The sequence below is a fragment of the Paracoccidioides lutzii genome (assembly GCF_000150705.2).
Source record: "Paracoccidioides lutzii Pb01 unplaced genomic scaffold supercont2.49, whole genome shotgun sequence".
Classification (NCBI taxonomy): domain Eukaryota; kingdom Fungi; phylum Ascomycota; class Eurotiomycetes; order Onygenales; family Ajellomycetaceae; genus Paracoccidioides; species Paracoccidioides lutzii.
Window position 1 is genome coordinate 66,431 of NW_015440995.1, and position 14,793 is coordinate 81,223.

Sequence of the window (14,793 nt, forward strand, 5' to 3'; positions counted from 1 at the left end):
TAGAGTATGATAAGGATGATCATAGTCATTCATATCCACCACAAAAAGGAGAAAAACCACTCTCACCGCGAGATATCTTGTGTTTTATATTAAAATTAAATAAAAATACACGCCAGTCTGCCGCAGTTGGATTTCTTTTCTCGGTGAAGCTTCCGCGGTGTTTGAATGTCCGAGGTTAGTAGGAGGTCACGAGACCATTTTAAATACACAAATAAAGTTGGCATACGGTGACAATACAACATACCGCGCAAGTTAGTTGTATTTACATATTTACGGTTCCATGGGAACAAGCGTCGATCTAGGGTAAAGAGTGCGTTGTAATAATTGGCTCATATATCTGAAGGAGTGATCGAGCTGCGCAATGACCTATTTCCACTCCCTTCTCCAGCAGCTCCCACGTCCACATTTTAACTGCTAACTATGAGTTAACTAATTAACTAGTTATGTAGTTAGTTATATTCGGGATGTTAGGTGGCTCCTATGGGTTTGAGCTCGTCCTTATTGTCCAGTATCTTTGTCTGCTGGCAATCGGGGCCTTATTTGCCAGGTAACTAATAGCATGTCTAACCGTTCACTAGCTAATTAGTTAGTTGTCTAGTTAAGCTAAAAAGTGTGCCTTAGCTAAGCAGGGTTAAGCCTCCCCCGTATCCACCGTCGGTGTTCAACCTCTCCAGGTTTATCCCAACCTTGGAAACTCTGAGGAAACATTCACCGCGTCTGAACCACACCCCGAAACAGCTCTCTGTCTCTAGAAATTCTGCTGCCGCCTTGCTGCAGATTTTGAGCTTTTCCATCTCAGAGCATAATGACAGTCTTATAAGCCAAGCTGTCCTTATCCCTTCCCGTGTTTCCACTCCGCTAGTACGTGGCTCCTTTATTTCTCCCTTTTTCACTCTATGATCTCCGTTCCTCTAGAGCCCCCCCTGACATTGACCATTGATTTTTTATTGCAAAAGGGTTCGCCATAATGGGAGAAAGCTCAACTCCGTCAATGTCTGAAGAACCTCCGCGAACCTCATCTCTACGACGATCAAATATTCCTGAAAAATTAAAACTAACTGTCCCCGATGGCTCTTCCCCCAAAGTTGTTAGCTTGCCTCAACCCCCAAATGATGAACAGCGAGAATCGAGCTCCAGCGCCCCTACGAGGAGCGATCTGAATGGGTCAAACGGCGCATATGTTATTCGCAGGAAACCTGTGGTTTTGGGACCGGCATTCGAGCCTTCCCGGTCAACACCTTCTGAACGTAATATCGAAAATGCTGCTGAAAGTCACATTCAGGATCGCCAAGGAGATACTGTCATTCAGCCTAAGCCCTCACCTGTCCCGTCGAGGAATCCGTCGGGTAGATCTTCTAAAACAAAGCAGAAGAAGGCGCCAGGGTTCTCAACTCCGCAGGGACGCCGAAGCGTACAGTTTGCCAGAACAGCTTCCGGTAATGAAGATGAAGGGGAGGAGCAAGGGGAAGGCGATGGGGTACCACATTCCCAAGCGTCCTCGATAGGCCCAGAAGATGGAGACCTTTTGTCAAAGGACCGTCGGTTGCACTCATCCCTCTTCTCCAAGTTAAAGGCATTTGCTGCTTCTCCTTCCTTCCCGACGCATAATCGTACTGCAAGTGGCATGACAATCGGAGACGAGCCAATGGAGCCCAGGCCATTAGGCGGCACCGCTAGTCCGAGGTCTGAAAGAGGGGAATTCCATTTCCCGAATACACTTGAGGAGGAAGGAAGTGAAATGGATGCTGATGCTGAATCTAGCTCTGGGGAACAAGCAGCCGGTATCAGGAAAAAGAAGAGGAAAATCAGAAGACCCCCTGCTACAGGATCTCGTACCGCTCCTAGCACTCCCAAATCAAGTATTCGACCACAGTTCCCATCCAGGGGTTCCTTCACCCCCGGTGACAGTTTTCGTGGGGGCCATTTCTCTCGTAGGGCCGATACAAATGCCGTTCCTCCTCAGGTCCGCGAGGGGTTTTCCGAAGATGAAGGACGAGAAAGGTTAAAACGCGATAATATGTGGAGGAGACGAAATGGATGGCTGCAGAGCGCTCGCGGTTTGAGCTACAGTGGCCCCAGTCGACCAGAAGGCCGAGGTTCTCAAGACGAGAAAAGGCATAGCAATTTTCGACGGTTAGCAGGGTTTGGCGGCCAATCAGATAATCCTGATGGCATTGCTGCGAGTTGGAGAAGACACAAGGGAGAACGTGGCACCAGCCTCAGTGCCCAGAAATGGCGACAGATCAAAGCTGGGCTGAAAATGATCGGTCAGCGCAAAAAAGTTGAAACCACTGTGGATCACGTAAAGTCTGCAGAGTTATTGGCTGAACTTGCTTCCGGAATTCCTGCTGCTCTTTTGCTGGCGAGTATGTTCCAAAGGGACGAGCATGGAAGCAGACGCATTCCTATCCTCCTTGAGCAACTGAAGGTTCATATCACCGACAGCAAGTTCGACCCCCACTCTAATGATCGTCATTTGGTCTTTCGAATAGAACTTGAGTATGGCAGCGGAATGACCAGAATGAAGTGGGTAATCCACAGAACTCTTAGGGATTTCGCGAACCTCCATATAAAATACAAACTCCAGATCGGGACCCAGAGGTATATCCAGCTCAAGGCCCATGACACAACACATCCACTTCCCCATTTCCCAAGAAGTGCCTTCCCTTATCTCCGGGGTGTTCGAGATTTGGAGAGCGAAGGAGAAGAGGAGGCTGATGACGTAGGCGATGAAACTGCAGCTGAAGGTACCAGCGGCAACGAAAGAGCACACAAGAAAAAGAAACGCCGCTCATCATTCGGTATTTCCCGGAGGCAGTCAAGCTTGACTGCCCCAGCAGAAAGTGGTGCTTCAGGGGCTTTGGAACCGGGTGTCGTGCGCCCAGCGTCCATTGGAGGTGGAGCAGTTAAAAGGGAATCGTATCCCGAACGGCAACGGAAAAAGCTCGAGATATATCTCCAGCAAATGATTCGATTTCTTATCTTCCGTCCTGACAGCAACCGTCTTTGCAAGTTTTTGGAACTTTCAGCATTAGGCGTCCGGCTGGCAGCAGAAGGGAGTTACCATGGCAAGGAAGGGTTCCTGGTTATTCAGTCATCTAAAGGGCTCGACTTCCGGAGAGCTTTGAACCCATCCATGATTAAATCGCGTCATTCGCCAAAGTGGTTTTTAGTCCGTCATAGCTACGTCGTTTGTGTTGATTCGCCTGAAGGAATGAACATTTACGATGTGTTTTTGGTGGACCCTTTCTTCCAAATTCAACCCCAGAAGGTACGGTTACGTGACCAAAAACCGAAACAGTTGGCCCAATCCGCAAAAGAGTCGGCGGCGCATCCGCAGCACCATACTCTAAAGCTTCAGAACTCTGAGCGTAAGCTGAGACTACTAGCTCGAAATGAGCGTCAGCTACATCAGTTTGAGGATTCAATTCGATTTATGGTGGACAACACGCCTTGGTCTAAACCTAACCGATTCGATAGCTTCGCCCCTGTACGTCAAAACTGTTTTGCTCAATGGCTAGTTGATGGACGTGACTATATGTGGGTTGTATCTAGAGCCATAAACCAGGCTAAGGATGTCATCTATATTCATGACTGGTGGCTGAGTCCCGAACTCTACATGCGACGACCAGCAGCTATCAGCCAGAAATGGAGACTGGACCGACTCCTTCAAAGGAAAGCGCAGGAGGGTGTCAAAGTTTTTGTGATCATGTATCGAAATATCAACTCTGCTATCCCGATCGACTCGGAGTACTCGAAATTTTCGTTGCTGGATTTACATCCAAATATCTTCGTGCAAAGATCTCCAAATCAATTTAGACAAAACACGTTTTTCTGGGCCCACCACGAGAAATTGTGTCTTGTTGACCATACCCTTGCATTTATCGGAGGCATTGATCTCTGCTTTGGAAGATGGGATACCCCACAGCATCTCGTTACAGATGATAAATTAACAGGGTTTGAACTCACTGATGTGCCCAAGGATGCAGATCATTGTCAACTCTGGCCAGGGAAAGATTATTCAAACCCGAGAATTCAGGATTTCTACGATCTTGATAAACCATATGAAGAAATGTATGACCGCGAGGTTGTTCCTAGAATGCCATGGCATGATATTTCCATGCATATAGTAGGACAACCTGCCCGTGATCTCACCAGGCACTTTGTTCAGCGGTGGAATTACATTCTACGACAAAGAAAACCTACACGGCCAACCCCATTCTTACTCCCCCCACCTGACTTTAATCCTGCGGACTTGGAATCACTTGGGCTCGATGGCACTTGTGAAGTTCAGATCTTGCGGTCGAGCAGTACATGGTCAACTGGAACGTCTGACGTGACTGAACACAGTATCATGAACGCATATCTCAAGATGATTGAGCTATCAGATCATTTCGTCTATATCGAAAACCAGTTTTTCGTGACTAGCTGTGAAATAGAAGGGAAGAAGATTGAAAATCGGATTGGAGATGCCCTCGTAGAACGGATAATCCGAGCTGCAAGAAACGATGAGGATTGGCGGGCTGTGATATTGATACCACTTATGCCCGGCTTCCAAAACCAGGTTGATACGGAAGGGGGCACTAGTGTTCGTTTAATCATGCAATGTCAATATCGGAGCATCTGTCGCGGAGAGACATCCATATTCGGACGGCTTCGAGCCGCTGGCATCGAACCTGAGGACTACATCCAATTCTTCAGTCTAAGGTCATGGGGAAAAATTGGCCCTCGGAAACTTCTAGTCACGGAGCAGTTGTACATTCACGCCAAGTGTATGGTTGTTGATGATCGAGTCGCCATAATCGGCTCCGCAAATATAAACGAACGTTCTATGCTTGGGTCGAGAGACTCCGAGTGCGCTGCAATCGTTCGTGATACAGATCTGTTATGGTCTACGATGGGCGGGAAGCCGTACCTTGTTGGCCGCTTTTCTCACACACTTCGTATGCGGCTAATGAGAGAACACATTGGCATCGACGTTGACGAAATTATGGAGCAAGCGGTAGAGCTCGACAACGAAATGGCCAAGTCGAATGGGCAGGCCGAACCGAACATCCCCCATAACTACAGTGACGAGATGCTGGATCATGGTTATGATGAAGCGACCGAAAAACGAGACGAGAGGGAACTTTTGGAGAGAAGACACCGGATCCAAGACGAATTCCTCGCCAGGTCGGAGGAACTGCACAGTTTCAACCATGATGTTGATTGGGAACAGGCTAACAATCCCAACCTCAAGTCCAACAAAAAGCTCACTGAGGACTCGAGAATAATGAGGAATGAAGATCATAAAAAGGATTTGGAAGGCCTTGGAGTTGACCAGATGAAACTCATTCAGGAGGCTGGACAGGGCGACGGCCGTGATTCTTTCATGGTGGACGATCGCGTGGAAGTCCTCGCTCAAGGTTCGTCTGTAGACGGGAAACCGGGAAGGGGCAAATCTAAACTGCGCAAGGTGTCTCCATCTCAAATTGGAGGAGAACAAAACAAAAGCGAAGACGTCCCTCCACCCACAGCAAACAGCTTCGGCCGAAGTGTCTCTAGTTCCAGGCCAACTACTCAGCCGGCGCCTCACGACTTTCCTACCAACGTTGATCATCACTCACAGCATGATGCCCAAGATTATTCCGGAGATACTCATCCACTATCATCTGACATCAATCGCCCCATTGTTGACAAGGACTGCATGAGGGATCCTCTAAGCGATACCTTTTATTTGGATATCTGGCAAACAATAGCAGAAAACAACACGAAACTGTATCGAAGCGTATTTCGCTGCATGCCTGACAACGAGGTTAAGACATGGAAAGAATATAAAGAATATACGGCCTATGCGGAACGTTTTGCTGATATGCAGAACAGCCAATATTACAAGAATGTCAAAACTCATCCAGAGGCTACCGCACAAAGTGGCCCCCCTGGCAACAGCGGCGTGGCCGGTAGTACCCTTGGCAAGGTGGGAGATGGCTTAAAGGAGAAAATCACTGGTACAGTGAGCAACGAAGCTACCGCGCAAGCAGAGTTGAAACATTGGGCCTCAGAAGCAAATAAGGCGCAAATAGAAAGGGAACAGCTGGAACTGTCCCAGCAGGAAACCGGTATATCCATGGGAGAAAAGGATCCCTTGAAGGCCACGGAGACGAAGTCGACGAATTCCAGCTATAACGTCGACGGCACTGTTCAATCGATCCCCGAAACGGAGAAAAGTCCACAGAAACCTGCTGATGGGAGCCTGCAACCAAATGCCACACAGCTCCAGAGGCGGAGACGCAGAGCCACCACCCGCAGTTCGCGACGAGAGTTTCACGCTTCTGATGATATTATATCGAAAGCTGAAGCGGAGGAGTTGATGAATTCGGTCCAAGGTCACCTTATAGTTTGGCCGTACGAATGGTTAGTAGCATTCTTGAGGATCCAAAAACAGCGAGCGCATTGCAGATTTTGGGCAAAACGTGGCAAACTAACTTCTGGTTATGGCGTATAGGTTGGAGCGAGAAGAACAAGGAGGAAACTGGCTATACACGTTGGACCAGATATCGCCTTTGGAAATATAGTGAGTTTTCTACCTATTTCCCTTAGTTGTGATATTTATATCTTTTGATGCTAACGACTGATGCCACTTGAAGCAATTAATAACTGGACTACACACCTCCCACATTCCTGGATGACATCTGCGGTTACAGCTTCTTGGAAAACAAACAGTTATTTCTGCTTTTTATAACTATGGTTTCTAATTTTATTCACCCCTCCGCTCCTCTCTCTCTCTTTCTCTCTTTTCTTTTCTTTTCTTCTTTTTTCTTTGTTTAGCAATCAGACGCTCGGATTCCCCCAGATTTCCTTAGCATCTTCCCTTGAAATATCCATTTGAATGATCACAATAATTTCACTAACCTCATTGTGTAATATCTGCTGCTTTCGCGGTTCCCCAGTTCCCCGACTCCTTCTCTTTTATATCCCCATTTACTTGCTCTTGTCCCTATCTCTGCGATTCCCATTACTGCATTGTATAGGTGTTGTGTTTCGGCATTTCGAGCGTTCCTTTTTATTTGTCTGCTGCTTAGTTTTATTTCCTTTATCATCACCTCCGAATCCGCACACGCGCAGTCTCGCATCTCATTGCTCTCATTTGTATTACCCAATTTTCTGTTTTCTGCCATACGATTTTCTTCTCTAGTAGTGACCACCTGGCACCTATATAAATTAAACTTGTTTATTTTCTTTGTTCCATTTGCTTGTGAGAATTCCTCTCCCTAAAAGGACGCATTAATTAATACAGACTCGCAAGACACAAATGGGGCGGGTTTGACCACGCGAGCACATAAAACGCAGCCGCTTTTGATTGTAACAACCGTGCTTGCATCTCATCAAACATGCGTATTGGCAGCGGTTAAGCTGCGCACTCAGTCCGCAGTCCATAGAAGGATTTAGGGAGTTCTCTAGTGAATGAAGTTCACATGACCCATATGTTTTTATCTATTTAAATCAGTCGTAGTTTGACACGAGGGTGACTCTCCTAGATCCTTGGCTGTGGCTTTGACGTCAGCCGTTCTCGACGAGAGCAAAACCTCCCGTTATTCCATTATTAGCTCCGTCGGAGACGGTGGAACTTATTTTTATCAGAAAAGTTTGAGAAGTTAATATAAGAAGAATTTCTGAATATTGATAACTAGTTTGAACGCCATTTGGAAGCTGCGTGTATAGTCCCAAAACACTTGACAGGAACAGACCTACGGAGTGCATAGTTACAATACGTGGATGGCTGTGATTCAGAGTGGATGTATGTTACGCGCTGCCAACCATTATTCAGTTGCAGATCAACAACCTATCTCATCTCTCAACACTCACCCACAGCTTGAGAATAGCTGTCTACCAGTGTTGAGATGTGGACAACCGCCAGGCTCCTCCCTGCCATATTTTAGGCAATGAGGCGGAATTGGCAGGCAGCGTCTCTGCCTTTAATGGAGCAAATTAAGTCCGCAACAATTCCTTTGGAGAGACAATCTTTCATAGAAAATAGTCCAACCGGGGCAGCTTTTAGTGGTCAGATATCAGATATGTCTTTTCCAGCAGAATCCTTGTCTTGTAGTAGTTCGACTTTGGGCCATGTGTCCCGGGTGCCGGGGGGGGTGGCTATATCTCGTAGAATTTCCAGAGGGTATCGAAGTTGCAACAGTAGCCGCCCTTAATTGAGGACACCTGGTCCTTTGCGCCTGGTGATGGTGGGTGGACGCTTGGAAAAGAAAAACATTGGCTAACTGTGTTGCCGTACTTTTAATTTGGAGCTTGGTTGGCTGTTGATTAAATTTCATGTTGTTTTTTCACGTTTTATTTATATTATTTATTTATTTTTTTTGCGTGCAGCACGGCAGCAGGTTTGTCTGTAACATTTCAATCTGCTAGCTGAGGAAGGCCGATAGTTTGTCTTAAGACGCTCTATTTCTGCATAGCATTGACGACCCGAATCATTACCGTCTGGTGTTCTCATCATACCGGCAAAATGATGTGGTAGACTCCCAGGAACAACAAGGGGCAAACGTTGTCGAACTTAGTACGAGGGATGCAAAGATCAGCGGCTGTTATCTTGGGACCCTGCAAAACTTATATTCCGTAATCGTTCGGTCAAGAACGATAAACTTAGAAAGGAAAATACAAAATGGGCGGACAGTTGAACGTGGTTTTAAAATTCCACGGTAAAATCTTCAGTGTAGGTGATGCTATTTAAGCCATGGACACCCCACCAATTAAAACTACATACGCTAGTCATACCTCACACACATCTCACACACATCTCGCACACGTCTCTAGGAATTTTATTGTATTTCAGGTCCTCGCCCTTAACTAACCCAATCTGAACCCCCAATCTACCCCTAACCCTGGTGTTGAGGGTGGTGAGGTTGAATAGAGATGTATTAGTAATATGTGTGGTGTAGTTAAACTATGTGCGAGTATTTATGTTCGGAGTAGGAGTAGACCTGTGTTTACTTCAGACGAAATGACCAGAGTTGATCACGGTTGTGAAAGAGTCGGGCTCATCTTGTAAACCACGTTTAACTGTAAACCCCATACATGATGCATGTCGAGGAAACATGAAGAGTGAATAAAGCCGCATTTGCGTAGTTGTATATAAAAATAGATGAGACTCATCAACTAATATATATCACCGAGGCCCTTTGATAGTTCTGTTTGGTGTTCCTCCGTATTAGAATAGGGATCGAGAAATAAGAATATACAACAGAATAATGGGGATAGCACTGGAAGTCGTCTCTGTGCCAAACGACAGGGGATGTCGATCCATGTGGACGTTAACTGGGTTTAACTTTTGAACTGGGAGGCCAACAATCGACGCTGTGAAATGAAAAAAGAAGCATTTACAATAGACAAACTAGGTGATGAAGAACATAACTATGGCCTTGGTGCACAGAAACACATTCTCGCGCTACCTAAGGGACTCAGGAGCAAGCAACAAGGGACTTTGTTGTTTCACGTCGTAAGCAATGATGAATTTTGTGGAGAATGAAATGAGGATGGGCCCAATTGGATTCGATTTTCATTCGTGTTTTGCCGTCAGTCATCTTTGCCTCTCCGAGTATCCGTCGGACTGACTTTTCATTAAAAAAAATTTTTTTTGTCATTTTTTACGAAAAAAAAAAAAAAAACCTCCTGAAAAGAGGGGTCATCGATCATGTTCCAAGACATGTGGAGTTTTACCCTTTACCCCAAAGAGGCGACGATCAAACAAACCCAGATTGGTTTCTTCTCCCCGCCCATGACGTGCGACACGAGGTCTGACTATCGATATTATCCATATGCTTGATGAGCGTCGCATATGAAAATCAAACAGAGAAAATATATCTCCATAGAAATCGTAAGCTGTTGCGTGTTATATGATACATTGCTCGTAGACTTGGTGGCAACTAGGCCCGGCCGGACCTTCATTCATCGCCATTATTGATCACCCAGTCAGTGACGGTTGATGAGTCGATGCTGAGAGGTCTCCATCTTCCAACCACCTCGGGAAGGTTCTCCACGTTGGGATCACTGGATGACCCTCAACTGCCGCCATACGCAGCAGCGGATAACTATCCTCAGCTGCCAACATGCTTGCGGCCATTGTTGGACGGGTTCAGCGAGCCTCGACCGGCTCTTTCGATCGCCAGGGACAGACGGTCCGCTAACCCAGATCTGGCCTAGCCCCAGTTTCAGAGTGCCAACCGTGGATCCTGGCCCGGAAGAGCCGCACCACAAACAGGCAACGCAACGTCAATCTCAACTTCATCCGAAGTTTCGTTCTTGATGTTTTCTTTCTCTCATGGAGGAATTGTAATAGATGAGTGAGTCCCTAGGCACTCAGTGCTGCTCTGCATGGACAAGCTAGGGCTGTTGGCCCTTGTTTCTCTAAGTCTGGGAGGCTGGCGTCTAGGTTGGCTATTTTTGGCCAGGTCGACTACCACTTGCTCCACTAAACGAGGCCCTGCTCAAACCATCGAATTGTGCTGTTCTATTCCACTTTTTGTGGCCGAAATGGCGTCCAACTGCACGAGGCGGTCATTCTTCGCGTTGTCGCACCCACCCTGGGACCACAGCCATGCTCCAGCCATGCGGCAAATAGTCTTAGCGGCTTCGGATTCGCCAAGCTATATTAATCTCTAACCCAACCCGGCCAAGGCAGAGGAAACCGTCGCATTGTGATGTTTATTAATATTTTTTTTTTTTTTTTGGCTTTCTTGGTTTCTTTATTTTCTCAGCCCCTCGTTTAATGTCCCTGTGCACTATTAGTTACTTTGACTTCTCCCCTCCAAGCGGACCGGAAAAATAATCCATGGGGCAAAAATAATGCGCTGGTATTTGTGGGCGTCGTGATCCACAAAAGGCCGAAATTAGATCATCTAACTATTCCTAATGTCCTCTAATGTGAAGGCTGTGGCAGTTCTAGGGCTGATGCGTTTTACCGTCTCTTCTTTCTATAGGCCCTTTAAGGTCTTGAGATATATGAGACGAAACAGCTATCTTTCTCCGGTGTCTCCTTTTGCTCGCGCCCCTCTTTATCATCTTTTCATTCTCGTTGTCTAGGGGAGTGGCCTTTCGTTTTCGCAAGCCCTCTCTGTCTTCCAATTCATCGTTTTGTATTCCTTTCCTATACATATTAAAAAGTTTCTCTTTTCCTAGATTATTTTGCTTTCTTTTACCTAATTCTTTCGTTGTTTCATCTGTTACGGGTGTTTTAATCTTGGGTTCCTCTTCGTTCTCCTGGCGCCCTTCCTCATTTCCAATCATGGGGCTCCTGGGACGGATACTCACCTTTCTTGCAATAATAGCAGCTACCTCAGCTGGACTTGCGCAAGCTTCCCCAAATGCAAAGTCATTAGAAAAAAGAGAAAGCGAGCCTTGCAAACTGGTGGCCGATGCATATAAAGAACAATCTAGTGAAGATCCAGAAGGTGCGTCGCCTATATCTTATATACACCTCTCTCCGTCGCTCACCAATCTCTGACTCTTTAAGCGGTTGTTTAGGTCCTTTCCTCATCTCTGCGAAACTCGCTCATGCTTGTTTGACTTCTGTGCCCATCAATAGAGGCGACGCTTTACGGTTAGTAGACGGTCTGATTTCATTTTGGAAGTGGCAGAGCACAATAGATTACCTTAAGGATCCCCCTTCTGGCTATTTACTGCCAAAAACGGACCTGGTTGCCGAGTTGGAAATTATCCGCAAGAAGGTTTCTCGGGAGGAATATACAAATGAATACGATTTCCAGCGCGATCTGTCAGCCCTGGCAAAAACCACACATGATGCTCACTTTAGCTTGAAGCTTGACGCTGCCAGCGTTTTCCATTTCCGCCGCTCAAAAGCGGGGCCACTTGTGTCCTTCTCAGAGAAAGGAAATGAACTACCCAAAATCTATTCCTACTGTGAGTTATCCTAAATAAAATGACGTCATATATTCGATGTTTTTGAATGCATTATGCTAATAGCTTGCAGTTGACCTCCAAGCAAAAAACCCCAGCTTTGCTCCTTCGCCGATTAAAGAAATTGACGGCAAAAATGTCGTTGAATGGCTTATGGGGCTGTCATACGGGGGCACGACCCAAGACCCGGATGCTCTCTACAACGAGCTGTTTTGGAGTATCCCAAACGAAACGAATGGGGGATTCGGTGGATTCTACGCCCAATCGGGAGTGTACACTGGGGCTTCCGTTACCCTCAAGTTTGAAAATGGCACCGTTAAGGAATATGAGAACATGGCATCGTTCACCGCACCATTCACAGATGTGGTTGATGGCAAGAGTTTTTATGCTAAGTTCTGCTCTTCTGAACTTGGCAAGGGATTTAAGAAAATGAAGCGGGATTATATTCTGAAAGCTGCCCCGATAATTGCACCCCGGGCCGAAAAAAACAAGCGCCCCCTTTATCCTAAACCAGTCGTTGAGATGCAGGGTGGAGATGTCGCAGGCTACTTCCTCCAGGATGATTACAGTGATACCGCTGTTCTGTCCGCTACGTCGTTCATAGGAACAGGTTCACAGGGAAGCGTTAAATTCCAGGATGCTGTAACCACCTTCTTGTCCGAATGCAAGAAAGCCGGCAAGAAGAAGTTGATCGTAGATGTTACTCGTAACGGAGGTGGAACAATCCTACTCGGCTACGACCTGTTCAAGCAGGTATGTGAATTATTGATTTTGAGAGCGCCACGTTCTATATTTGCTGACTGACGTGATATCCAGCTCTTGCCAAAAGTTGAGCCAGCCGATGCGTTCAACATCCGTGCCCATGAACAGCTCGACATAATCGGAACCAAAGTCCACGATATGCTTAACGACGGGAAGGAAACGTCGCAGGACCGTGATGAAAGGGACGGCATTTACGACACCGGTTCCTATTTAAATATGGACAACAAAAAGTTCTCCAGCTGGGATGATTACTATGGCCCAGATACCGTTGGCAAAGACTACAAGTTTAGTAATTTGGGACGCTGGGACTTTAACAACAAAGTATTGAGCATCAGGTCGTCTGGCGGAATCGTAGTAAGCGGTTATCTCGACCGTAAGAACATGCGCGAGGAGTATTTCAAAGCAGAGGACATAGTCCTCCTTACTGATGGCACTTGCGGATCTACCTGCGCCATCTTCGCCAATCTGATGCAAAAGGCTGGCGTCAAAACCATCGTTGTCGGTGGACGGCCCCAAACTGGACCTATGCAAGCTATCGGCGGTGTTAAAGGCGCACAAGTCCTTACCTACCAACGAATCTACTACACCGCGGCCAGAGTATTTGACACCTATTCCACTCCACAGGAAAAGCGTCAATGGGCAGGCACTGATTTGGGAGAGATCTACCGGGTTGGGAAGTACATCCTAGCCCGAACTGTCGATGATGGCGAGGGCGCTCGTGTCAATTTCCGCAACGGTATCGACCCCAAGGATAAGGATCGGATTCCCCTCCAGTTCGTCTATGAAGCCGCTGGATGCCGTATCTGGATGACGCGTCCTATGCTCAATGATATCACAAAGCTCTGGGAAGTTGTTTCTGACACGACGTTCCGGGGTAAATCAAACTGTCTTCCCGAATCTGTCGGGAAAACCCCAGAAAACAAGAACGATGGTGGCGCCTTCCATGCATTTTCAGCAGAACCTCCAAAGATGACGCTCTACGCGAAGATTGATCGCTGATATACGGGATATATATATCCATTTCCTTCCCTTCCCCTTCATCAATTGGCACTCATTCCCCGCTCACGCTCTTTTTGGGTGTATATATCCATTTCCTTCCTTTCCCCTTCATCAATTGATACTCATTCTCCACCCACGCTCTATTTGGGCGTAATATACAACTTCATCATCACATATTGCTGGTTGATCGCATATTTCGCCTGGGTGTTTTTATGGAGTTATTTTTGGTTGGTTTTTGAATATTCTAGAGGATATGTTTGTTATGTACAGCAATACTGCCGGCGTTTGTTATGGGCTTGCTCCTGTTGTTTATATTTGACGTCCTTGTTTTTTTGGGTACGTATATATATATATATATACCCTATTCACGAGTGCAAATAAGACCTCTGAGGTTAGACTCCTGCAACTCTTTTGCAGGTGGGTGAAGCAAAACCCGCATCCTCATGCATCATTCAACCTCGATATATTTTGTGTCTGCAAACCAAGAGAGAAGAGAAAATAATCAAAAGGATCCAGAAGCTGACCATCTAGTCTTTAATATTTTCGTCCCAAACAGATAAAATAGTTCCTAAAGTTCTTCTGGACCATGAGGGTAGTTTATTAAATCAGACCTGACGATGATTGATTAAAATACGGAGTACCACACAGGGAAATGATGACATCGAGTTTCTTTTCTACCTCATCTAGGTAGTTAGCTATGGGGTTATCCGAACTTGACTTAATCCCCTTGGTATTTCTTTTGCAGTTCTTTTGCAAGGAAGTTGAACTGTGTCAGCGAAACTCTCATGGCAGGACATAACATATAAAATTATATTACCGAACGGATGGAATTGCTGCACATGTGAAGATTATTTTCCCGTCTTGGCCAGGCTCTATCAAAAGAGCTATTAGGAGAGAGAGAAGCGGAGGCTAAAGGGGCAGGGAGAGTTGTCGTGTTGGACGTGACAGCGTCAACAAGTTCCCGGGCATGCGTGTGTCACTATGCTTATGCTGGGGAGACGACTCTTCTCGTTCTTCCCTAGCTGCTAGGATTGAGGCAGTCGAGGTCGTAATTCTATTGTACTGTACATGTTTATGGCAGCAAAGGTGGGCGTGATGGAATATATTTTTGGGTGTAGACTACCCGAT

At 46.4% G+C, this 14,793-nt stretch overlaps 2 protein-coding genes across 2 annotated transcripts; both read left to right on the top strand.

The window, feature by feature from the left end:
- Positions 1-967: 967 nt before the first annotated feature.
- Positions 968-6,484, top strand: PAAG_08849 (phospholipase D1; the record flags this gene model as incomplete). Its single annotated transcript, XM_002789200.2, has 1 exon — positions 968-6,484. The coding sequence occupies one exon, from the start codon at positions 968-970 to the stop codon at positions 6,482-6,484; it is 5,517 nt and encodes a 1,838-aa protein (XP_002789246.2).
- Positions 6,485-11,272: 4,788 nt separating this feature from the next.
- PAAG_08852 (peptidase S41 family protein) lies at positions 11,273-13,665 on the top strand (the record flags this gene model as incomplete). Its single annotated transcript, XM_002789203.2, has 4 exons — positions 11,273-11,438; positions 11,512-11,907; positions 11,978-12,657; positions 12,721-13,665. 4 exons carry the CDS (start codon positions 11,273-11,275, stop codon positions 13,663-13,665), a joined length of 2,187 nt encoding a protein of 728 aa, XP_002789249.1.
- Positions 13,666-14,793: the final 1,128 nt, after the last annotated feature.